Here is a 25,555-nt window from a genome sequence, read left to right as displayed (position 1 = left end):
CCAACCCTAGCAGCTTTTCTATTCGGCAAATAAAAGTGAAATTTTATGCATTATAAATACAGGTGGGTTTTTTTATGTGAAAAAAAACATTTAGAAACTGTAGAACTATCTTACCTTCAACATACGTTGGAAATGAAGCCAAGCTTTTTCTGGACTGTAATTAAGACAAAGAGGATTTCAAACAGAACACAGCATGCACAGATATGCATTAAAAATTTCTCCGTGCCAAAAAAACCCAAACTTAAATTAGCCATAGTTATTAGTAAAGATAGAACCACTTATTATTATTTATCTTTATTATTTTCAAGCTCTAAGCACCTACTAGAGTAAATTCAATGTATTCCATTTGTGTCTATTTAGTGGACAATATGGTAAGACCAGATTTCACTTACTTGTTGGTCTTCACTAGTGCATTAATTATCTACCAATAGGTGCACTACTTTTAATAATCAAGAAATATGGAGGAAAGTACATAATACCTCAAAGATACCGGATCTTCCAATTAGAAATAAATGCATACAGGAATATAAAACTTGCCCTTCACTGTTATAATTCATGACTGAAACCATCCTTAACAAAATAAAGTTACTCATTAGGAATGGTTTTAGATGTATCATTCACATTAACAGTGCCTACAAAAAGCTTTCTAGATTCTAACAGGTTAGGGAGCAGCCTCTATTCTCTGGGATGACTGGATTCACCATGACCGCAGCACCACCTGTGCTTACACGGTATGGAGCACAAAACCACATTTGGTAGCACCAATTACATAATAGTGAAGGAATAAATAGAATCTTGACTTGTGCATGTAGATACATACACTAAAGTAATACCATACAGCCTACTGGTATTTTCTGTGAAAGACTATGAGACTAACCCTTCAGATATCTGATGGCTACAACTTCCAGTGAGTGAGGTTCACCACTTTGTTTAATTAATAACACAAACCACATACAAAAATTTATCAAACAAAATTGTGTGTGGCACTATATAATTTGTAATGGATATCCTGAAATACCTGCTGCTATCATAGGCAGGTAAGTGGATAGTTAATGAATCCACAACTGATTGTACTAGCAGTAACTCCTCCAATGACTGCTTAATACCATTCTATTAAAAGAAAATGTATACACATGATCAGAATAATGCATAAAATCTTCAATAATTTTAAGTATAATTCCAGATTATATACCTAGAAATATATGCCAAATTATATTTCTTTGCAACAGGCAACTTACCAGGGTCTGTGCACTAGTGGAAAACTCAGGTAAAACTAGAAAGGTGACAGTTATGTAACAGGTTGACTGACTTAACACCAAGGAGTCTTTTCCTTTGTAAGATATGGAAAATTGATATAAGAAATAATATTTTTAACCAACAATGCATGTCTTGCTATAAAATAAAATTTGCGAATTAAAAAAAAAAGGCATGTGACACAGACAACTGAGACAGAGCAAGCTTTAAATTCCTTTCATTCCCTGTAAAAATTACTAAGCTGTGTTAAGAATCCAAGAATCCTGTCCATCAGGTTCTGTGCTAGCATCAATAAAGATTCAATAATCAATGACCTGCAGCTGCCAACGCATTTAGCCTGCTGTGACATGCCTTTTCACATTTGTGGCTCTTTCGCCTCTTCAGATGAATGCTCCTACTGGACCACCTATGCATACAGACTCCAACAACTGTTTGTAATAGTTGCTGATGTAGTGCTAAAGGGGGCATTCAAACACTGGGCTCTGACAAGCATAGAGGACAAATCCCCTACAAACAAGAGGCAGCTCACATTCATAAATACTTTACAAAGTATCTTTGTTTTTAAGCAGGGAACAAAACTCTTTGATACAGATTTAGCAACTGTTCAGCACCCTTAACTAGCAACTTATTTTCAGGATAGAGTGGTGCAAACCACCATTATGTATGTCTTTATTCCCACCCACAAATATAATTTTTCTTGTTCATTGCCCAGGTAGAAAGCATTCTACAAAAACCATTAGAAGAGTAAAGTAACAGGTAAAGTTGCCAAGAGGTGGAAACCTACACCTTTTAATTTTACATAGCCATGAATAATGAAATATTCATAAGGTCATTAATATTTTATTACTTTCAATAATCTTGTTGCCATCTGCTATTATAAATTAATATTTAATAAAAATGTTTCTCTAAGACCTAAAAATCCAGAAATTATGAGGCTGTTTTATCACTTTTGTTCTTGCATTAGAAATACTAAAGTGGGAATTTTTCCCCATCTGAGGGAAACTAATAGCCCAGTACATTCTGCAGTGAAATTTGCTTTACCACCTCTGTAATGATGAGTAAGTGCATTCTAATAATTGAAATCAACAGTGTTTTGTTTGTTTTCTTTCTTTGGAGAAATTTACTGATACCCTAATATAGCTAAAATATAAAATACATAGTAATAAAGTCTGTAGCAAAGAATACTTAAGGCTCTAATATGCTAACATTGAAGCAGAGGAAAACTTAAAAGGCTTGATCTATAGCTGAAAATTTCAGAATATGAAAAATCAGGGGTTTCTTCAGTCTTTTGAAATTTTTCATTATTTTGTAAATGCAAATGCAGAGTGGCACAATTACATACATGTTACAAGCTTTTCTATCCCTTGATAATTGCAAAATTTAAAAGGAACAAATGGATTATTTGTGTTTCATTTTTAATCCATTTATAGTAGATCACATTTTTAATTTTGGAAAATAACTTATCCATTACTATCAGTAACAATATGATATTTTATTACGGTAGTTCCTAGATTGTTTTCAAGTTTATGAAAAAAAGGCAAATAAACCAAATTTTTGCAGATTTTTCTGTTTGCAGAACCTGTCACTCTAACCAAATTCAAATCCTTTTTAAAAAATATTTTCTTTTTACACTGTGAGCAGTTCTATTCACACTTATTTTGTTTTGGTGGAAGTATTGCAGTCTAAAGCACTACCAGGTAAGGGGAAAAACCCCAAACTATGTAGCTTTATGATGCGAACCCTGGAGTCAGGAATTGAATTCTGATTAAGAATCACTTGCAGGCCATTTTATACAAAATATAAAACAGCATAATTTATTATGGAAAAATTTAATTTAAGTACTTTTTCATCTGGCTGACAAATACTCTTTCTTAGTGAGTGGAAAAAAGGAAAAGCCTTCTTTGTTTTGTCTCTGCTACAGAGGGGATGTTGGCTGTTTGCTAAATCAGTATCCTACAGCCTCTTGAACAAATTTAGTGACAGCTGAACACAGAGTCAGAAATGCCACGACAAAGAGTCTTCAGTATGTTAGAAACTCAATCAGACAGCTTGGCAAGCATAAGCTAAAGAAGCATAAGGAAAGAAAAAAGAAAAAAAGGAATTGCACAGGTAAAAGGGAGCAAGGAAAATTAAAAGGCATAAGCAGCCTGAACCAGACTATGGCCTTTAAAAAGTTTTACTCTACCTCTTTATTAGTGGAAGCCTCTGCTGTACTGCAGACATCCTGGTGATGTTGTCTGCTTGATGATTCAGCACCACGAGGTGAAGAGGAATCTGGAGATGGAGACTAGACATGGCAAGAAAATCAAAAGTCATTGTGAGTGCCCAATGTAGAAATTATTCTTTCATTTTCTACATCCTATGCTCTGACATTCTAAGAAAGAAAAGGTAAAGTCACTTAGGAGTAAGCTGTGATGGGAGAAAAGTGAATTGACCTTAAGCAGCACACAGGGATTCAGCTAAAGTTCATTTAGTTGTCAAACTGGAAGAAATGAATAAAAGACTGAAACTTCCCCATAAGCACACATGCCCTCGGGTATTATTAACCTGAAGTGCTAAACCAATCTAATCTGAGCAGAGGAAGGTCACAGCGGCTGTCCATAAAGGTTATTCCATTATTTTAGAAAACAACTTTTATAAACTGTGCAGAGTAATATTGATGTATTCAAGAATTTATTAATATATTCAATGACAATTCAATACCAGTGTAATCAAGGACTGGGATTCCTCAATCTAGATACAGTAAAGACTTGGAAAATATTCAACAATTCATGCTGTCAGCTCAGTACATGCTCTTTAGATCAGATTTCCTCATTCTTCTCCTTTTTCCATAAACAATTCAGTGGAGAAACTGTCTATGTGATTGATCAACAAGCATCTTGATAAAGGAGAAGAATGTTCTGGGAAAGGATATTCTAAAAAATAGACAATTCCTAATGAATGCTGGTGATGAGAAAAAACTGTAGCAAGGTATATGAAGTACAGAGCAGGGGGCCCTGGTATGAGGGTGTGACACAAGAACACAGAATGTGGAACCAATGAAGGTGACCAAAATGAAAGAGTACAAAGCTTTAACCCAGCAGGCATTTTTAGAGGCAGATTTTAAGGAGATATCTATAAAATATACCTGCCCAAAACAAAATGGAAATCCTCAAAAGGGAAATTTAGATTTACCTACAGCTGGGTATTCAGCCCAACAGCCCTGGCATTCTACACTCTCCTTTAACATAGGAAGAATGCAGCTCTAGCTATGCCAGCTCAACAGTTCATCACTGATGGCAAAACAAGTCCAAGGTTATTCTTATCTTTTCATAACAGTATGACATAGCTCTTCTCTGAGACAATGAGTCAATTAGAAATGGGGTACATTTCCAGTGGTCTGAGCTGGCAGCAGCTCCACCCTCATGCTCTGCATCTATTGCAGCTGAAAAATTGAGTTCCATGAAACAGTCTACAAAAAACCCACAAAATCAAACCAGGAACAATAACTAAAATCCCAAACATCTAAGTTTCTCTTAGCCTCCCTAAGATATGAAATGAAACAAAAAACCATAAGTCCCTTCTCCACTTCTTTCTCTTTACAGACATTCCTCTCTCTCAGATAATAACTAAGTATTAAAATTATAATTAAATAATAAACGCTTCAAAAGAGTTAAGAAGCAACTCTTTACAGATATCTCCTGTGTTAAAGAGCAGTCCCTGCATCTGCCTGTATTTTGAATCAGAACTTCAAGATAGAAGAAGATGCAGCTGTGAAACAATCCCCAGAAACCTGGCATGTGGTCACACCATCAGACTGAAGAATTCCTTGCCACACAGAGTACGTGAGCAGGGGCTTTGGGAGAGATACAGGCTCCCTTGAGCTGCTGTGTAATTACCAGCCAACAGTGTCACAGTGATGCAACTGCACAAATGGCAACGCCTATTTACATAAGGAAAACTTTTCATGGTGCTCACTTTCTTATTATTAATCAGTATTTCTGTATTAGGAATAAATTTAAAAGGTGCATTATAACATCAATGCAATAATGGCATCTAGACATTCAGCTTTAAACAAGAAACGAAGAAATCAAGTTAAGCATGATATGTGTACATGCACATACACAAAAGTGCTCTTTACAATGGCTGAAAACTCTCATATTCACATACTGAAGGATAAAGACTAATGATTTCATTTAAACCAGACAATTAGCATTAAGAAATTGTGCATTATTTGAAATGTACTAGCAGTTACTCCAGTAGCACTGTAATTGCCTTTATCAGGTACTTTTATCTCCAAAGTATCAGAACTAAGTTATTACATGGCTTTCTATGTGCTCTGCTCAAATACGTGTTTTGGGGGAGAAAACCCCCTGAACAACAACAACCAAACAACCAACCCCTTCCCAAAACCGAACCAGAACTACCAAATCCAAATACCAAACATCTTACAAAGTCTACTGCATGACAGGACATGAGAGCTGTCCTTGAAAACATTTGTACAGGAAAGTCCTGTATTTGAAAAATTAACACTCAGTTCTCTTTCACACCAAAATGTATTTTTAGAGGTACTGTATATCATGTACAAGGAAAGATTGCAGTCACAGCAACAAGAAATATTTTGATGGATCATATTGGATAGATAATTTGCACAGCTGCTTTAAACAAAGTCTAAAATAAAGGCTTAGCAACAGTTTCACTGCCATTTGTTATTAACAAAACAAGTTTTAGGAGCCTAAAGTTTTTATCAGAACAAGCACAGTAAGGTCACATAATGCAGACTGTTATTAGGCACAGAAGTCCATCAATGGAATTAGATTTTTTTTTTTACATGCGGCAATAAAAACGGACAGCTATCCCTTTTCCCCTTGAATATCTACTTACATTTTTCTTATGATACTCAACCTGGTACATCCAAAAATTCTCCATCTCAATTTTGGTGTTGTTTGACTCTAACTAACGTGCAAGCCACTCCACCTGAGAAACCTTCCCTGCTCTTGCGCAGAGGGATTTAGTAACGGAACTTGTGAAAGGAGAGGATTGTGTTGCATCTAACCTATCCAGGTCAATCAGCTGTTTCCTATACAGCTCATGAAGAGACATGTAACTGACACTGAAACAGTGACACTTATAAAAGCAGTGTTGTTTTATGTGCTTTTGGCAGCAGATCATTTTAAGAGAGTACAGCTTAAGGGCCACACAGGCTAGGACAGAGGGGATGATATCAGAGAATCACAGAGTCATAGAATCTTTTAGATTGGAAGAGATCTTAAAGACCATATAAATTTTACTGCCCTTGCCATGGACAGGGACACTTTCCAGTACACTGGGTTGCACAAAGCACCATCCAGCCTGGCCTTGAACACTTCCAGGGATGTGGAAGATGCACCTCGTTAAACTGTGCCAGTGCCTCACCACCCACATGCTAAGGAATTTTTCATGGTATCTAATCTAAATTTGTAGGTTTAGATTAGATAGCATGAAAAATGCCCTATCACTACATGCCCTTGTAAGAAGTTTTTCACTGACCAGCATCCCTAAGTCCTTACGTGTAGAGTTGCTCTCAATGAATTCTTCAGTTTGTGTTTGGGACTGCCCTGGCCCACGTGCAGGACCTTGCACTTGGCCTTGCTGAATTTCAGGAGGCTCTCACAGGTCAGGTCTGCCTCTCAAGCCTACCCACGCCTCTCCAGATGGCAACCCTTCCCTGCAGAGTGCTGACCACACCACTCAGCTTGGTGTTGGCAAACTTGCCAAGGGTGCACTCAATCCCACTGTCCATGTTGCTCACAAAGATGCTAAACAGCACTGTTCATTTTTTGTTTTGAAAAAGGTAGTTTATTCAGAGCTTTTTTATAGTACCATATGTGTGGACAAATAACTAATGCTTCAGAAATTCAAGATTCACTTAAAAAACAGGATATTACTTAATTGACACTAATTTCTACCTACAGGTATTATGGCACAGGTATGGCAAAGTATCTTTGTACATCAGCTCAGGAGACAATCAGCTGAAGAGAGGGTTTAATTGTTTTTTTATTTTATTTATTTTAGAGGTAGTGCTCTGAAAAGAATCTATACACATCAGGAAAAGGTCAAAGCACTATGGAATCTTCAGGTCCAATGCACAAGTATAGTCAGATGCATTCTATCACAAGAACTGCCTTTATCAGGACAACTATGGCAGTAAATCTCCCAGGTTTTAGGCCAACTATGTGATGGCAGTGTCCTCTGTTATTTGTACAGCTCGAATTCTGTTCACTAAAATACAGACTGAGACCATAGGTTTTAGTTGGTATAAATACCCATACAGAATGAAGCTAAAAGCTAATGGATTTAACTTTGTACTGTAGTTCTGGTACAACTGCCTCTGCACATACTGCATGCATTTACCCATCAGTTTGCTGGGTAGTCTGGGACCTGCCCCCTGTCAGTTTGTGCGTACATGATAGGAAAGATGACCTGAGACAAGGTTACTGGCTGAACTGCTTCTTCAGAGCAGCACATATGATTAACTGTTATAGGACTCTCCATAGAAGAATTTCAGGCAGCCTAAAGAGATTTCCCCAAAAGGCTCCTCCTGTGCCTAAGAAAACTGATAAGCACCTTTTCTCATTTCAACTACCACCCTGGGTAGTTAGCATTTGAAGTGAGAAGCTCTGTCAACAAGCAACTCTTGGGTCAGAACTCTGATCCAACAGCTGACTCATGCAGTTGCTGCCACAGAAATGACCAATTTGCTTATGGGTAAGACACTTGCTGGTAATCATCAGAAATTATTCCTGCATATGCAGATAACATCACGTACAACAGTCTCATTACACATTTAAAGAAGGAGATATTTTGTATGTAGCTTAAGGTAAACAATTGCAATAGATCAGACATGCAGGAGGGGTCACATAGGATCACAAACCAACTGTATCTAAGAACAAATGCAGTTTGGGAAGTCTCGGTTTGTGGAATTTCCCCTGATCCAGGTGAGGATGTCCTGCAAAGACAGAGCCTTCTGTCACTTACCACCATCTGGACAATGAAAAACAATCCCATTTGAGAGATCAAACTCAGTGCTGGCTGCTTCTCTGAGTACAGACTTCCTTAGCCATAGTTTCACGTAACTTTGAGTGCAGTTTTATGAGTTAGTCTGAAAAAACATCACTGTGGATTCCTCCTGCATGTTCAGAAGATTTTAACTATAGCAAGTGCTGTTTTAGTTTTCAACAGCAAAGAACAATCAAGTTACTTTCATCTTTCAATAACTTAAAAATGTAATCAAACAAATCAATATTCAAGGGGTTATGTATCCAGTGCTCACCATAACTTAAAACCAGTAACTCATCTGGGAGCGTTTGCCTTCAAGCAGACTAATTGCTAAATGTAAGCTTTCTTCTGTGTGATTGATTAATAAAATGCTTTGTGTTTTAGTTTGCTCTGGTTCTTTAGTGATTTTTGGTTGAGGAATTTGGGGCTTTTTTTCCATGCATAAACTTAAGTCTGGGTCTCTCATAAATGGAAAGCTGACATATAGTTTGTGTGCTCAACCAACAGTTTTAATAGACCTACTCAGAAAAAAACCCAACAATATACTGTCAATAAAAATTCATCTTTATTTCAATTGTTTCTTTTCTCTCTTTTTTCCTCTTAGTTCATTTATTACTGAAGCCTGCTTAATTATTTAAAAGACTTCTCTGTTGCCTTTTAATAATACATTACTCCTGCTGAGGAAGAAGTGAAGCAAATTCATCTCCATGAAAACACAGAGGTATCAAAATTGAGAAAATCCTGCAACTGAGAATGCAAGGGTTGAGATAAAATATACATAACCAAAAACAACAGAGAAGCAAAACAATGCAGCTCAGTTCTGTTCCACCTGGCAGACTTGTCTTCAGCTCTGAATTTCTACTTCACAAATCTAAATCACCCACATACGTGATTTCACTTTGTATTAGGATTTATTCTAACATCCCACCACCTCAAATGTCTGCAGAGGAACAGAGATTATAAACACCAGTGACAGGGCTTTGCAAAACCAGAGTCTTGTCATGCAGAAGTAAATCATGTTCTGGACATCAACAAAACGTGGTTTTCAGATCTACGACCCTATAGATAACTGAACAGAGCTCAGAAAAAAGTAGTGATAATTGGTTCTCAAATAGACGATTTCTACCTCCAAACCACTGTTTTCTTCTGATTATGGCAGAGTTGAAGCAGTCAGCCTGCTTCCATTCTGTTTAATTCACAGCTCAAAAAATGCTACTTGACTTTCTGAGCCTTCCAGTGCTTTTCTCAGTACATTTTTGTACTTCCCCAGCTAAGTAAGCAGCTCTTCTCAAAGCTCTGTAACAAAGATACTTTTTTTCCATGCACTTTAAATACCAGAATATTTCATCGCATTTTGAATTATCTACTATACAAAACTGTAATCCTTTCCACTTGAACATGTGGATGAACATTTATCCTCAAATCCAGATCCATGCACTGCATGTATTCTATTTAGACCTTTAAACATCACAATTTCTGTGCTTGGCTAGGTACATTCACAGCAGGTTTCCAGTGGAGAATCTGACAAGAATGGTGAGCAAAAGCTAACTTGCTCAGCCTGGAAAAGAGAAGGCCTTGGGTGCCCTAACTGCAGCCTTCCAGTGCTTGATGGGTGCCTAAATGAAAGCTGGAGAGAGACTGTATGCAAGGGCATGTAGCGACAGGACAAGGGGGAATGGCTTCACACTGAAAGAGGGCAGGTAGAGATTAGATACTAGGAAGAAATTCTTTACTGTGAAGATGGTAAGGCACTGGAACAGGCTGCCCACAGAAGATGTGGCTTCCTGATCCCTGGAAGTGTTCAAGGCCAGGCTAGATGGGGCTGTGAACAACCTGGTCTAGTGGGAGGTTGGAATAGATGATCTTTAAGATCCCTTCCAAAACAATCTATTCTATGATTTCATGATATTTTGAGTGAACAAAATCTCTCCACTTCACACTCGTAAAACACAATCTTGTTCCACAAGAATCAACAATGCAGTTACACAGCCTTTTCCATCAAGGTTCAGTTTCCTGATGCCACACTTCTTGCAGCTGTGCAGCTCTAACTGCTATTGTATTTGAAACGGAGATCTTCATGAGGTCATATCGAAATGATGGTCTGCTTTGGTTTAAAAGGTTTCTGATAAACAGACTTTGGAAATATATGCCAATTGTACAGATCTCATTTGTGTGGCAAATGTTAAAAAATACTGTTACTGCCTTTTTTCAAAAGACACTGAGGATTTTTCAGCTTTTATCAAATACACAAGTACACTTTCTGCTCAAACTCACTGTCCAGACCACATCTGATTCAAGTGAAAGCATGCATCATTAAACCAGGGTGCACAAGGTACATGGGAGCTAATAATCTCCATTGTTAAATATTAAACAGGTACCTCTTTAAACTATTTATTTATTCACAGAAGTCTACTCCCTGCCTCCTACTCCACAGGACTACCAGAGTTTATTACAGCAGAATTGTCCATGGGGAGTGAGCAATTTACTTTTCTCATACAGCCTACCAAACACTTCTTTTGAGAAGAAATATCCAGGAATGACTGATAATCCTGGTAGATTACCTGTGAATAAAACTGGAATCTGTACACACAGATACAGTGATCTGTATCTTCCTTACTGTCACAATCATTGCATGTCTTTCCTAACAGTCCCAGACTATACCTAGCTGCAAGCTAGCTAAAGACCTCTAAATTGTTAACTTCTTAAAACAGTCTCTGGACACTTCTAAATGGCATCCTACCAAACATTCTGCTGTGAATGCATTACCCAAATGCTTAGCACTGGGGAGTAACAGTCACTTTCTTGGGAAAAAAGGCAAAGGAGGCTGCTGTATTTAATGAGCCTCAACCAGAAATCATTCTTCTTGCCTCACTGGTCTCCAGTGGACAGTTTCTAGCTAAATAAAAAGTGACTGTTGTTTGTGTCTAAAGAAGTCTTATGAGTTTCAGTATCACATGAGTAAAAAGGCAATATTATTAGAAATATTTTCAGGTAAGTTCTATCTCTGAAAGAAAATTGTTTAACACAATTTGAGGATAGTTTTCAAAGTAGACCTACAAAATAACTGAAGGCAAAAAAACCCCACCCAATTTCCATTATTAATCTGCAGCAATTTGATACTTCTGGGGCAAGAAAATGTTGTCTGCCTGAAGGTAAAAACACTCACATTTCCAGGTCAATACTATAAATCAGACTGAAAAACATCTCTGGCATATACTGGTTATACTGAAAAGCCCCCATCTGAGATTCTTTTCTTTTTTTGAGGGGGACAGAACAATTTACACTTACATTGCTGATTCTTGTGGAACAAGATTGTGTTCTATGAGTGTGAAGTGGAGAGATTTTGTTCACTCAAAATATCATGAAATCATAGAATAGTTTGTTTTGGAAGGGATCTTAAAGATCATCTATTCCAACCTCCCACTAGACCAGGTTGTTCACAGCCCCATCTAGCCTGGCCTTGAACACTTCCAGGGATCAGGAAGCCACATCTTCTGTGGGCAGCCTGTTCCAGTGCCTTACCATCTTCACAGTAAAGAATTTCTTCCTAGTATCTAATCTCTACCTGCCCTCTTTCAGTGTGAAGCCATGACTCACATGACTGCAAATCAACTCTGTAATAGACATAATTTTAAAAATATTTGTAGAAATAACTTTTGCAATATAGTTGATTGTTTGGGCTTTTTTTTAAGGTTCAATAAGGTTTTCTATTAAGAATTAAGAAAAAAAGCCCTACAACACCCTCATCACTGTGTTTCCAACAGTTTTGCAGGAAAAATAAAATCTGGAAGCTGTGTCTCAATCAGCTTGCATGTTTTTACAGCATCCCAACTACCATGCTCCAAAAAACTCTTCCTATCTGTAGAATACTAGCCTTCCTCATTTTGAAGGCAGATAAACAAATCAGAAGCCTGTTACAGGTATATAGATATACCTGGCATGTGATCTTTTTTCACCATCTGAATTCCCTTTGCATTAACTGAGGTGCTTTGAATAGTTCCCATGCATTTCTACAATGTTACAATAATTCAGTCTAAAATACCAAAATAACACACAAGTTCTACTTCTTCTGTTCTTTAAAACAAAATCCAAACCAAACAAAGAAAAAAGAAAACCCAAAACCAACAAAACAAAAAAAACCCAAAACCAACAAAACCAAAACAAAAACAACCCTCCACACCCCCTCCCCCCAGAACAAAAATCCCAACCAAACCCAAACAAAAGGTCACAAAACCCATTCCACAGCAACACAGAAGAATGGAGCAATGTTTGCAGGTACTTGCCCTTGAAATAATAATATGTAATAGATACTTTTTGGTCAGTTAATTATGCCTACCAGCTCTTTTTGTATCTTTTTGTATTTTAACCTATTTAACAGTTGCTTTTGAGTTTACTTTATAAAATAATGCACAAAACTCATAAAAAATGTAGTAAATATTAACTTAAAGACAGCTGGAACCCCAGCCTTGCAGACAATGCTGATCGAAGTTAAACCTCATCCCAAAAGTACACAATTTCAGAAATGCTAATGCTTAAATCTGAACAACTGCCTTCAATACTCAGGTTGCTGTAAATACCACTTCACAGTGATAATGTAATACACTGAGGTTCGTAATACACTGAGTTCTAGAGAATGCAAGTTGACATGCAAGTTTTCTAGAATATGAATCTGAACTATGATATCATAATAAAGAAAATGACCAGATTTCTGACAGAACTGTTGGGACTGTTACATGACAGAACATGAAACCTAGAAACTTAAGAGTTAACAAAAGCAAACAAAGATAGACAGTAGAAAACTGGTTGCTATTCTAAAATATACAATGGCAGTAAAAACCATAACAGCATTTGTTTCAGAAAAGACCCATAAAGAGCTTCATGTGACAAATTCTTATACAGCATACCTGGAGTCAGCAGTGTTAAACAAAGAAAAATCTGGCTACTTGATAATGCACATTTACTTCTCTTATGCTATCCAGGGTACAAATTTAAAATAAAGTACTTTTCAAGAATGAGACACAGAACAAGAATATAATGCACCCTCCCTCACTGCCATGCATGTTACAGTTAAAAGAATTAGATACATATAACCTGAGAGGTGAAAGCTTTGTGTACTCACATCCCCATCTAGAGGCCTCTGGTCGTCAGAATCCCTGGATGGACTGATGTCCTGTCGCATCACCCAGATAGGCTCCTTAGGTTCATCAGGGGTATAAGGAGAACGGATGGTCCTTGTCTTCACTTCCTCAATAGCCTCTTTAATATCCTTGATGGCCAGTGAAATTGCATCTCTTTTTTCCTTGCTGTACCTCTGTACAGCTTCTCCTGAGCCAGATATAACTCGAGAACCTGATGTTAGCTGGCCATTACTTTCATGCCCACCACTGACAAGAGCCTGGCCATGCTCCAAACTCTGCTCTGACTCTGGCATGTCTTCAGCTGCCTTATCTAAGCTCTGGGAGCTCATGCTCTGCTTCACCTCTGCTACAATCTGATCAATGTCCTCCTCTTGTTCGTAACTATCCATTCTTGGGTAGGGAGCAAACTCTGCTTCCTTTTCAGGGCTGTCAGACTCTCCGTCAGACCGTTCATCATAATGGTGAAGGCGGGCACCAAGTGCCTCCTTGCGGTAATTGTCAGCTTCCTCCCTCTCCCGCTCATACTGCTGGATGCCCTCCCTAACATCAAGATCTGGTGTGTCTCCTATTTCCTCATATACATGCTCCTGCAGCCCATAGTCAGCGTACGCCTCAGCATACTGCTCATCCTCTCCTCGGTGGAAGAGGCGATGTGTGTAGACATAACCCGAGTAGGCTGCGTTCATGGCTTCCTCGTGCTCGATGGAATGGAAATTTAAGTGATTGGGCAATGTTCGGTTATGAATGGCCTCGCCATGCTCAGCCTCGGCATTCTCCGTGTACTCCTCAGACTCAGGCCTGTACTGCACTGCATATGCACTCTCATCCTCATTTTCCTGCACTCTCTCAACATCGTAACTGTCCTCCTCTGTGGCTATCACATCCCCTTCTGCAGTATCCGTGTGATTGTGGAAACCACTCTCAGTGCTGGCTGAGCGGGCTAACATGCCTTCCTCCTCCTGCCCAGACAGGCCCACGCGGCTGCTGTTGGTGTGCCTTGGGTAGCGAACTGCATACCTCTGCTCCTCTTCCACCTCTGAGCGCTCCAGGTCAGCTTCCACTGACTCACTCACTGCTCCGTTTGCTGGCTCTTCACTGATCTCCCCCTCAGGCGGTCCAACCAAATGGTTCATGGCAAAGTTTGGAGAGTAGGTCACTTATTCTGCAGACATTTTGTCTATCACAACTGGAAGGAAAAAAAAAAAAAAAACACACAAAACAAAAAAACTCTGACATTACTCCCAATAAAAAAAAGCGGAATTAATAAACAGAAGCAACAAAATGCATCCTTCCTTCCCAGCAAACATTTGACTAAGCTCTGCAGTCAGGTGATAGCACAACAGTATGATCTCCTATGCAAATGATCTCTTTAATATGGTCTGCTTTCATTTATGTAAATTATAAAATTTCCACTCTTCTCTACATAGAGAAAATTAGGCTAAAATAGAGTGTTAATTAAAAAAATCTACCTAAATTTGTTGCATTTAACTAGCCCCTGACTTGTGACTCAGTGTCATTGGTGATCCTCAGAACAAGGATAGTGCTAGTCAAAACAAGTCAAGTTACAGATAAACACAGGATAATGATCAACTTTCTTAAGTTTTTCATATATATCCTGATACATCTTTAACTTTATTACATTTTTAGAAAAGAAGGCAAAAAAATCAGCTACATGAAGATTACTCAAGTCAAATAAGGTACCAAATGCCATAATTTTTATGACAATAAAAGTACTGATAATTGCTGAAAATAAGTTATCCTGTTTTAGAAGTTGTAATACATGCTTGCAACATAATGAGTTTTACGGACAGATGGCATCAACGACATGTCTTAGAGAGATTACAAACCACACAAAATATGGCTAAAAAACACCTGGGAGACCCATCACTTTCTTTTGACAAAGTTATAGCTTCCAAAGTTTCACATGTAAAATTTTTCTCATTTAAAGAAATCTCTCAGCTTGATTTCAACTACTGATATCCCAAAACTTTCAAGGTTGTATATTTTGAAGGGATGAGGAGGAAATGTAAAGCTTTACTGAAAGCTTTTTACTGAAAAACACCCTTCTGTTTGCCTTTCCTGCTATAAATTAAATTCCAGATTTTAACTTTGAAAACAATAACTTATATATTTTGAAATCTAAAAAAATTCTTACTTGTTTCAAAGTAAGTTGACTTAGAAATCTAATCTGAATGAATGGCCTCAGGTCACCTCAGTCTCAGTAACCTCCAACAAAAACTAAGCTTCTGAGTCAAGAACATTTATTTTACTGTTTAACAATCAGTCTTCAGGATAGTGAATTAATGAGCACCCATGAAGATTGGCAGTTAGAATTAGAAAACCCCTGCTTATACATGGTAGCTGGAAGACGACTAAACTCCACTTATTATTTATTCTTAGCAGCCCTTTCCTCAAACAAATGCAAGGCTTGCCTGAGCTTTCCCACCAGACATGCAAAAAGCTCTTCATTTCCAGCAAGCAAACAAAAATCAATATTCTTCATAAAATGTCATAGACAGAAGAGAATATAAGCAAGAGAGGCTACCCAGCCTTGGAACTATAGACACAGCACTGATCTGAATGATATTATAGTCTCACATTAATTACCCAGAACAGCAGCTGTGCTCTGGTAATCAAACATATTTGGGTAAGTGCTCTGTAAGCACTCTCAGCTTTGCACACAGGACTTGATGGATGAATCTGTCTCCACAACAGAGAAATCAGGGGTTGATTACTACTGCAACTAACTCTTTATTGAAGGTTAAACTATATTCCTGTCTGTAAAGAAGAAAAAAAAATCCTATATTAATATAATATAATATATCCTATATTAATATATTTCTTAAGCAATATAAAGTTGAAAGTTTAAGAATTTTTCTCTGCTACTTTAAAACACCATCAAAGGGCAGACTATCATCCTAGAGCAAGAACTCAACACACAAGCCAAGTTCTACTTAGGACAAGATATGCAGTAAGAAAATGTGAAAGTGTGAGTATTCAGATTCTAATTCGGTTTGCTGTTTCTCACCCCAGTCCAGATGAATAATTGTTTGATTTCTTGTATACACAGGCAGAAAGCAAACTATTGTGATTATTATTATAAATATTACTTTAAGAGCATTATGCATTGTATTTCCACAATTTAATGCTGACTTGAATAAAAGCTCACACTCTTGATACGTCTGTTAACTGTCGTTAATGTCTCAAAACAAAGCTGTGTGCCACATGGAACTAGACTACACGCACATGTTTTTCTGTCACATAAAGGATAACAGGAAAACTCAGGAAGGACCACACGAGGTCACCACTTCAATCCTGCCCAAAGCACAGCCAGCTTTGGGCTGAGACCAGGTTTCTCAGGGCCTTAACCAGCTGGGGTTTGATAAACTGCAAGACTGGTGATGGCAACAGCTTGTCTGGGCCCCAATGCCAGCAATGGCCTGTCCTTGCAGGAAAAATATTTCTTCCTTACAGTCAGTTTCATTTTCTCCTGTTTCAGCATGTCTCAGCTGCCTCTAAGCCTCCCTCCCACCACACACTACTGTGAGGAGCCTGGCTGCATCTCCCCTATCCCGAGGGCAGGTGACATGGAAGCTATCCTTCCTCTCAGCTGAAGTACCTGGTCCTGCCTCTCCTGTGTCTCTTGTGGCTTCCCATCGTTTCCCACCAGTATCATCCCTGTATCAGGGACTCAAAAGGGACGCAGTACCCAGGTGGGCTCTGGCAGGTTCTGAACAGAGGGGATAGTTCCTATTCTACCCTGGCTCTCAGGATCATGTCAGTATCATACTGACCCAGGTGCAGCTGACCCTTATTTTACTGCCTGGGCCTTGTCCCAGATCTGCTACTTGTCCCCAGCAGGCCCAGCCTGTATCATCATGAGGGGTATTTAAATACACACATACTGAGGTTTTTTGGTAATTAATTATTTCATTTATAAGAAGCATAACTGTTTCTTCTTATTTGGCAGTTGAATGTGTGAGCAAAATAGTTTTGTCTTCCTTAAAACACTTCAGCCACATTCACCCATGTCTTCTATGTCTTTCAACATACTTACACATAATCACAAATGAAATTAGGAATACAGGGGCTTCTGACTGAATTTTCAAAGGCATCCCACCTCAAGTGGAAGTCTTCTTGGCACACTTTCTGAGAAATTTCATAAAGCACCTCTGTTTTTCCTGACTTCAGCAATACACCCATGTTTCACTTGTACAGATCTCAACAAGGAATATGAACACAAGCTACCTCTCAAAAAACCAACATAGTCTTTTAGCAAACAGATGACTTTGAAACACACCTAAATTTTATTTTTTTTTCTTTAAAAATCCCCTATGCTAGGAAATTTTTGAGAATCTGACAACATATGCAATGCCTGCTTTGAAGGAGTTCTCTTCCTATATTAGGTAACTTTTCTGAACTGCAACCTGCTTGGGAAACCTCATTGCTTCTGCTGCCATGTGCTAAGTAAGCTCATCCAAAACAGCTTTAAATAAAAAAGCTGTGAAACTTATATTTCTTGTCAGTCAGCAAAAGCAGCACCTGGAAAATGACATTAACATCCCACCACATGCACACACAAACACACACACACTGGTTCATAATGAGGCTGAAAATCTGTGAAAATTTACAGTAACTATAAAGCAGAAAAGCTGCATGCACAATATTGCTCTGCACACAAGAAACCACAATTTTTGTTAACAGTAGACAGATCTAGAATTTATGCTCTACCAGCATTCAGAGGACTCAAAATATTTTACACTTTTCATCCCTTCCAATTCACATCTTTTTCAAAGCTAAAATACACTCCTGAGCAAGAAACACGATTCACTAATCATCAATGCAGACAGTCCAGAGCTCATGAATACTTCAGGGCACTGGAGATGGGGAGCACTCTGATTAGAAAAGGAACAGATCCTTCTCACCATCTAACACTTAAGTCCTGCCTGCACAAGAAATAGAGGCAATATATGGATGGAAGCCGTCCATTTGCTGCCAGACAAAGGTTAACAGATATTATGGCCCAAACAGGCAAAATTAACTAAAAGCACTAGAGAAAAATCTTGACAAGGAATCACAGGCAACCTCTGCAGTGAAGTGCAATGATTAGACACAGAAGACCAAAAACACTTATAAAAATACATCACAAATCCCAGATCATAAGAGGTTGAGGGAATAAAACTGACTATTGTCACCACCAAAATGATTAAGCTTCCTAAGTAATAGTCCTATTAATAGGTAAACTAAGGAAATTTGGGGTTTGCTTTCACTCTGGTGTCACTTTCTGACACATTACTGCTGAGTTTATTCCTGGGTATTAGGTCTTGCATCTTTAAGTAGCAGACAGATAATCTAAAACTTAGAATGCTGGAATTGTTACTCTGGTATTCAAATCATGGTTACAAATAAAATCAATTTTAAATAAGAATGAAAAAATTTTAAAAGTACATAAGCACTATCAGAGTATCACAGCATTTAAAATCGGTATTACAATGTGAAACTAATGTCAATATCTGTTAGAAGTACCACTATGAAAAGTGAATCTATACCAAATCTAAGTTCATGGCTGTTTGTAATTTACCATTCTTTCTCCCCTATGTAAAGGGCAGAATTGTCTCAGAGAATACAGTATAAAATGCTGGGTCCTCAGTGATGAATTCTGAATTCAAATTATCTTTGCACTAGTGATATTTTTATAGTAATGAAGACAACCTTTTTCTCTCTATTTGAACAAAGAGGGATTAGCTCTAACCTACCAAAAGGAAAAAAAGAAAAAAAATTCAACCCAGGAAGCCCAATACCCTTTCCATGCCCTTAAAAGTCATTAATAGTGGAATATAAATAAATGTAGACAAAACTAAATTATATGATCCAGTGAACTGCAGAGCATGGCTACCTTCAGGGTGAATACGAAGGCCTCAAGCTTTACTGACAGAGTAAGAATACGTATGTCAAAAAAATCCTTGGATTTTCCTCCTCTGGCTACACATAAAGACTTGATCAAACCTTTCTAGCTGTAATAGGCTGACTCAGCTGCATTCTAGGCCAGTGTTGCACAATCTAGATACAACTACCTTGGATGCAAGCAAGACAGAGGATTCATTGAATTTTCCCTCAACTTTCTCTCCTCAAAACACCAACTTTGTTACCGGAAGCAAAGTTTTCAATTGACTTAAACTCTAGCTTTTTAAATTCTTTCATGCAACCAGTCCACAGGTTGTGTCAGGTACACAGAAACATTTGGATGATGTTGAGACCACTTCAAGCGTTTGCTAGAACATGATAGAAGGCTTTTCAGCAAATTCACAGCTTTAAGGAATACCAAGCTAAACAAAAGACAATGAAGTCCAGCTAGAGAAGTCTGTCAGCCTCATCAGCTTCTTCAGCTGTCACAGATCACTGTTTCAACTCATGGAAATGGTACAGAAATAGTGCTGATACCCTAATAACTTCTGTCACTCAATCAGCAAATGCATTTGTTCTGAGACACTCATTATTTCCTGAGAATTTCAAGCTAACGATATTTCCTCATGAAAAGCAATCATGGTTCAGACTGCACAGAATTAAAAGATCTGATCCTCCTTTAATTCATTTTTTTTTCACAAGTTCCAAAGGAGCTATACCTGAATTAAACTCAAAAATGGGGATAGACAGGATACAGAACTTCCTTGCCTTTCATGTACTTAAAAATGTACCACTGCCTGGCAACTGTAACACATAGTTACCAGAAACACTGGATAACACAATCCCCCAACCCTCCACCCTATTTTTATACCAGGAAAAGGAAACACCTCAAAATAGACAGCTATTACTTAAACTTTTATTTTTATTCTACTTGCACTTTACTACATGTCTTTTTGACAATGAATTTTCCAAGTCTTTCTCTTAAAAAGTCATTGTCAAAGACAAAATACAGGATGTGGAGGCATTATCCAGAGTGGGGAAGTACGAGCCAATCAGAGATGAGATAGCTATAATTCCCAGGTATTTGGTCATGTGCATGCAAGTTCTTGCCAATCAGAACAACTGAACAAACACTTTTTATCTGTGATACAGTAAGATTTTAAACAACCTGATATTTATCTGGACTGCATTATTAAGAAGAAGGTTTCAAGTACCAGCTAGTTTGTCTCTTAGTACTTATTTCTGAGAGAAGGCAAGACATCAGGTATCTGCTTCCATTCACAGAAATTAAGTAAGCAAGAGCATGTAAGGGCTGCCGGCTAACAAAAACTTATGAAGGAACAGTGAAATCCCACCAACAAAAGTATTTCATTTAAAGATTAGAGTCACAACTCAAGTTACAAACAAAACAAAAACCCAAAACAAACAAACAAAACCCACCAAAACCAAAACAAAAATAAAAATAAAAACACAACCAAAAAACCAAACCCAAAAAACCCAAAAAAAAAACCCTTGGTGGTTTCAAACCACAATATTCTTGGAATTAAACGTTACTTCAACAGATTCAGTATATGTGTATATGTGGTATATGTGTAGGTATCTAGAAGGGGAAAAAACACCTCACAAGAAACAAGAACTATGGCACAAAACAGATGCAAAAGAGAAGGAAGTAGGAACGCATACATGTAGGTTACAGGAGATTAAAGTTAACTTTTTTCTCCTCTCTACATCGACAGCTGTCTCTTCTCTATTTTCTGTTACCCTTTTAGCCCATATAATAAGCCAAATCTCATCTTTAACCATCAACTTCTAAATCTAGCAGATCATTTTACCACTTCTATTTCAAGAAGAAGCTGCTGATTCCGTCCACATTAAAAAAAGAAAATCAAAGCTACACAGTCCAACTCACAAGTTTCCAAAGGCTCAAAGCAAAACTTCTATTTTCTCACAGATTGGCAGCTGTGTTACAGTGCCCTACCATACACATAGCCCCACAGTCATCTCCAAAACCATACAGGAAGATGTCATACAATTACTTCCAAGCATAGTCCTGAGGGAAGACGTAAAAAACTCTCAAGCACATCTTCCACTGTCACAACCTTTCTGAAATGCTGTGGCCACTTGTCAGCACTAAAGCATATGCACCACATGGCACTGCACACCAGATTTTCATTATCAGGAATGGTCTGTGTGGCTAGACCAGCACCTACCTGCATTTGACTGGCCTCATCAGACATATCTGCCTGCTCCAGTCTCCCCATACAAATTTTTTTCCTAGCTCATAACATTAGCAGTTTCTGTGCCTTCCACAAGTTTGAAAGCAAGATGCAACCTATGCCACCCCCACCCCGAGCTTACGAGACAAGTGTTACTCATCCAAACAGGGAGGACATCAGCATCATTAGTTTCTCTGAACTGTGGAAGATCTTGAGACCCTCTTTTTCAGCACAAGCACATTCCTGTTACTGGAAATAGCTGCTCCAAGGCAACTACACATGAAATCTGTTCCCAAGACATGACTGAACCCTAATGAAGGCTGGCATTTCTCCACATCTACAGCTTACAACAGAACTTGAGGAGTACTAGCAATTTCACTGTTCACAGCTCAGGGTGCTCAGATGCACAGCTGGCTCAGAAATTGCAGTCTGAGCAGGGAAATGGAAGTGATACCTGGTCTCAGCCACTGGGGTCCCACCAGGTTAAGAAAGAAAAAATCTGTTGATGTTAATCAAATTAACTAGATCACACACACTACTACCAGAGAGTGCAAATCAAAAGTAGATGCACTCTGTAAAAGGCACAATGTTTCCCATACACTTGCCAGTCTCTACCTGCTAAGGAAATAAACTGACCAGAACACAGCGACACAGGAGAGTTTGGAAGAAAATGAAGAAAATTGAGGAGAGTCACCCAAGCACGCTTTTCACATCTCTATGCAGTATTTACAGCTAGAACCTCCACACAGACCAGTCCCAGTCCGGGTACACAGACAACAGGGAAAAGGATAGAGTGTAACAGCAAATAAAGATACAGTCAAAGCCAAACTGGAACATAAATTAAAAATTTTCTCAACACATACAAGGTGGCAGTTGCCTAGTTTTAAAAATTATTTTTACCCTGCCCCACAGCGCATTTGTCTACCTTTGAAAGAGAAATGACACCCAAAAGAACTTACTTTTTCTTCTCTTTTTACATAGCAATTCTTATATTTTAGTAGAAACATGTATTCAATTAAAAATATTTTATTATGAATCCTTAACATTATAAAACCCTTTTATATTATTAACACACCCAACCAGTGGAATTACAGTAGAGAAAAGTGGCAACTAAAAAGGGTGATGATTCAAATGTAAAACATATTTAACATGAATAAAATTAAAGGAAGAACAGAACAATCCTGAAATGTTTCAATGCTTGAAGTACTTCAAGTATTTAGCTATTCATTGGTTAGTACTTTTCTCTTTTTAGATTGCAGTCAGTCTGACTGTCAATGGCTCCTTTCACTCATCCTCAGAAGTTATTATTAAGGCAATGTATTTCAAAGGCACCTATAATCCTTTCTCCACAGGAAATAGGAGCCCTAATTATTTTATTTTGCTTTGTTATATTTTATAAAGCGATGATAAGGTACTTCTTAAATGTTCCATTAAACCTAGATAGGGGTAATTCTGTAATTCCAGGGAATCATATATTTGAAATTATCCTGAGTTGGTTTCTTTTATTCATTTTCAAGGAAGTACCATTCCTCCTAGACAAGAATGTCTTTCTCGTCTGAGATCCAAGCTTAACTGGTATTCTACTTTTTGGTGGTATTAAACTCAAATTAAAATCCATGCCCTGGTCTCTATTATCCATCAGGCAAAGCACTGGTCTGACAACTCTTCAAATACCTGAGCTTTGCATATGTGACATTATAAGACTGTACATGCTAACTTCCCTTTTGGTTGCTATACTACAGCACCCTTCTGTTTTTAGTTTCTTAAATTCAAGACCAAAAGTACTGAGGATGTGATCTCTCTCATGCTTTAAAATGAAGGTAGGAAGTCACCAAATTAACTCTAAACATGGAACTAAATCGTAAAAGCAATGAAAACAAAAAATAACTCCATATTTCTTATAGCTTTGTAGGTTGTTACAGGATTATTTTAAGTTTACTATTTTACGACAGAATTCAGCACGTTTCAAATCAGTCAGGCACATGGCTACTGTCAGTATTAAATTATATGAACTTCTCTGGACAAGTAAACTTTTAGTTCTATAGAAGTTGTAAAATCCATGATGATCAGTAAATCCAAGCTCCTAAAAAGCACAAACCATTATGATCCCCTAAGTTCTTGCTTGCTTGAACTGCAGCATACATTGTTTAGACAGGCCTGCAATTTTCCAAGTTTATCAATCCAAAACATCTTTTCCATTATCCTACAGGGGACTTAAATTAAACTACCATGCTACAAGTATTAGACATTCACTTACTTTTTAAAATATTAACACAACATACTCTTCCTTACAGTCTTCTGAAAGCCTACCAAAAGGGTTACTAAAAACTAAGACTCCAAATTGCTCTTCTGCCACACACTTCTAAACACATTAAATCAGCCATCTGAATAGAACAATTTTTTGTATAAATGCAGCTGGTCGGTCAACAGTAGGAATTTTACATAACCAAGTTTCAAGCCTTTCAAAAGTTCAGGCCAGTTTTCAAACTGCTGACAGTCACTCGTGCAGATCCTGAGCTCAAATACACATCATCCAAGCTTTGGAATGAAAGGTGAGTTGCTACAAGCTGAATGTTTCAAAAATTTGATTAAATCCATGATTAAAAAAATTAAAATTAATCCTGGGAAAACAGTGATGGATCTTTCAGGCCTATGTCCAGTGGTCTCGCTTTTCTAAAAGACTCTGAAGTTCTAACTCACATCAGATCTAGGGGAAAAAAAGAAAAAAACAGAAGCAGAGAGGAAGGTGAGGGAGCATGGAAAAAAAATCTGCCATTTGGAAAGGGAATAGATTGTCTTATACACTTGTCAGAGAGTTTCTCAGAGTAGGTTTAGCTATGTGTTTGAGCTTGGATCTGAAGTACACTTTTGAAGGCAATTTGTGATGGTCCCCACAGATTGTACTTCAGTACACATGGATCAGACTTGGGAGATCATCTAATAGATTTCTTCAAAACAACTACCAGAATTGGCAGAAGAGAGGCTTTGAGCTAAGAAATGCAGGTGAATAGCTGCAAAATAGATAAACCTAACATAACAGCAAAATCCTAAAAGAAAAAGAAATCATTGTAATGACAGAAGAAACAATACATTATTCAAAAAAACCTAAACATAGAGTATCCTTTTCCTTCCCAAAGGTTCAAATAAAACCCAACACAAGCCAACTCAATCCAAACAAACAGAAAAAAACTCAAAAACCCAAACCCAAGAAAAAAACCCTAAAACCACCAAAATAATTCTTTGTACTATGTTATTTAATTCTGGATTATTTGGAAATCTAAGGAACAATCATAGTTCAGCTAACCAAGCAAGTTGAAAAGCCAAATACAGATTTATTTTACAGCTCATATGAGTAACACCATGAAGACAAATATTTGGAGGGCTCATACAGGAAACCGGAATATTACACTGGAAAGCAAATGAAAAAAGTATCAGCAAACAGAGATGTTCAAGGTGCAATAAAGAAGAGCCAACAAGCTCAAAATCAATTATCATAGCTGCTGCAAAGAGCTATGCAATGAAAAACATTTAAGGAAAATAAGCAAGAGAGAGTTTGCTGGTACCCCACAACAGCACGACAGCAGCACCTGAGTGACTACAAAAGAGAGCACCAAAGGCTGCTGAGCAGCAATGACATCTCCCTTGGCTCCCAGCCATGGCAACTGCAGCCAAGTCCCATCCTCACACATTTCCCCTGTCCCAGAGAGGCTGGCCTCTGTACCATCACGGTCCAGGTTTTCCTCACCTCAGCCTCATTTATGCATAAAAGAAAATGAAGCTGTGGCTCTCTTTTCACTGTTTTGCCTGGAGGAATCTGAACTCCACAAAATAACAGACTTAAAGAAACATGGAGACAAACTGGTTTTGTTCTCACCTGTCCTCACCCCACAGATAACTCTTTTGGTCATACACTGGGCAATTCCTGCATGTACATGTGTGGGGGAAGATGGGTCCCTTCTGTGAGAGCTCAGCTGGCAGCAGGGACAGCAGAAGTCCATGCCCGGAAAAGACTTGCAGCACGCACCA

General features: G+C 38.0%; 1 protein-coding gene across 4 annotated transcripts in view; it reads right to left on the bottom strand.

Annotated features, from left to right (window-relative positions):
• Positions 1 to 25,555, bottom strand: part of APBA1 (amyloid beta precursor protein binding family A member 1) — an 83,616-nt gene that overhangs the window by 28,404 nt on the left and 29,657 nt on the right. For 3 of the 4 annotated variants that reach the window (XM_059837148.1, XM_059837146.1, XM_059837147.1), the window contains exons 2-4: positions 13,391 to 14,595; positions 3,440 to 3,541; positions 115 to 154 (exon numbers count right to left, since the gene is read on the bottom strand). In XM_059837148.1, the coding sequence (XP_059693131.1) occupies positions 115 to 154; positions 3,440 to 3,541; positions 13,391 to 14,542 (1,294 nt within the window). In that variant the 5' untranslated portion in view covers positions 14,543 to 14,595. The remainder of the gene's footprint in view (positions 1 to 114; positions 155 to 3,439; positions 3,542 to 13,390; positions 14,596 to 25,555) is intronic. The other variant, XM_059837149.1, reaches the window with a different exon arrangement.

This window comes from Haemorhous mexicanus, chromosome Z (genome assembly GCF_027477595.1).
Source record: "Haemorhous mexicanus isolate bHaeMex1 chromosome Z, bHaeMex1.pri, whole genome shotgun sequence".
NCBI lineage: Eukaryota > Metazoa > Chordata > Aves > Passeriformes > Fringillidae > Haemorhous > Haemorhous mexicanus.
This window is presented reverse-complemented; position numbering and strand designations above follow the sequence as displayed.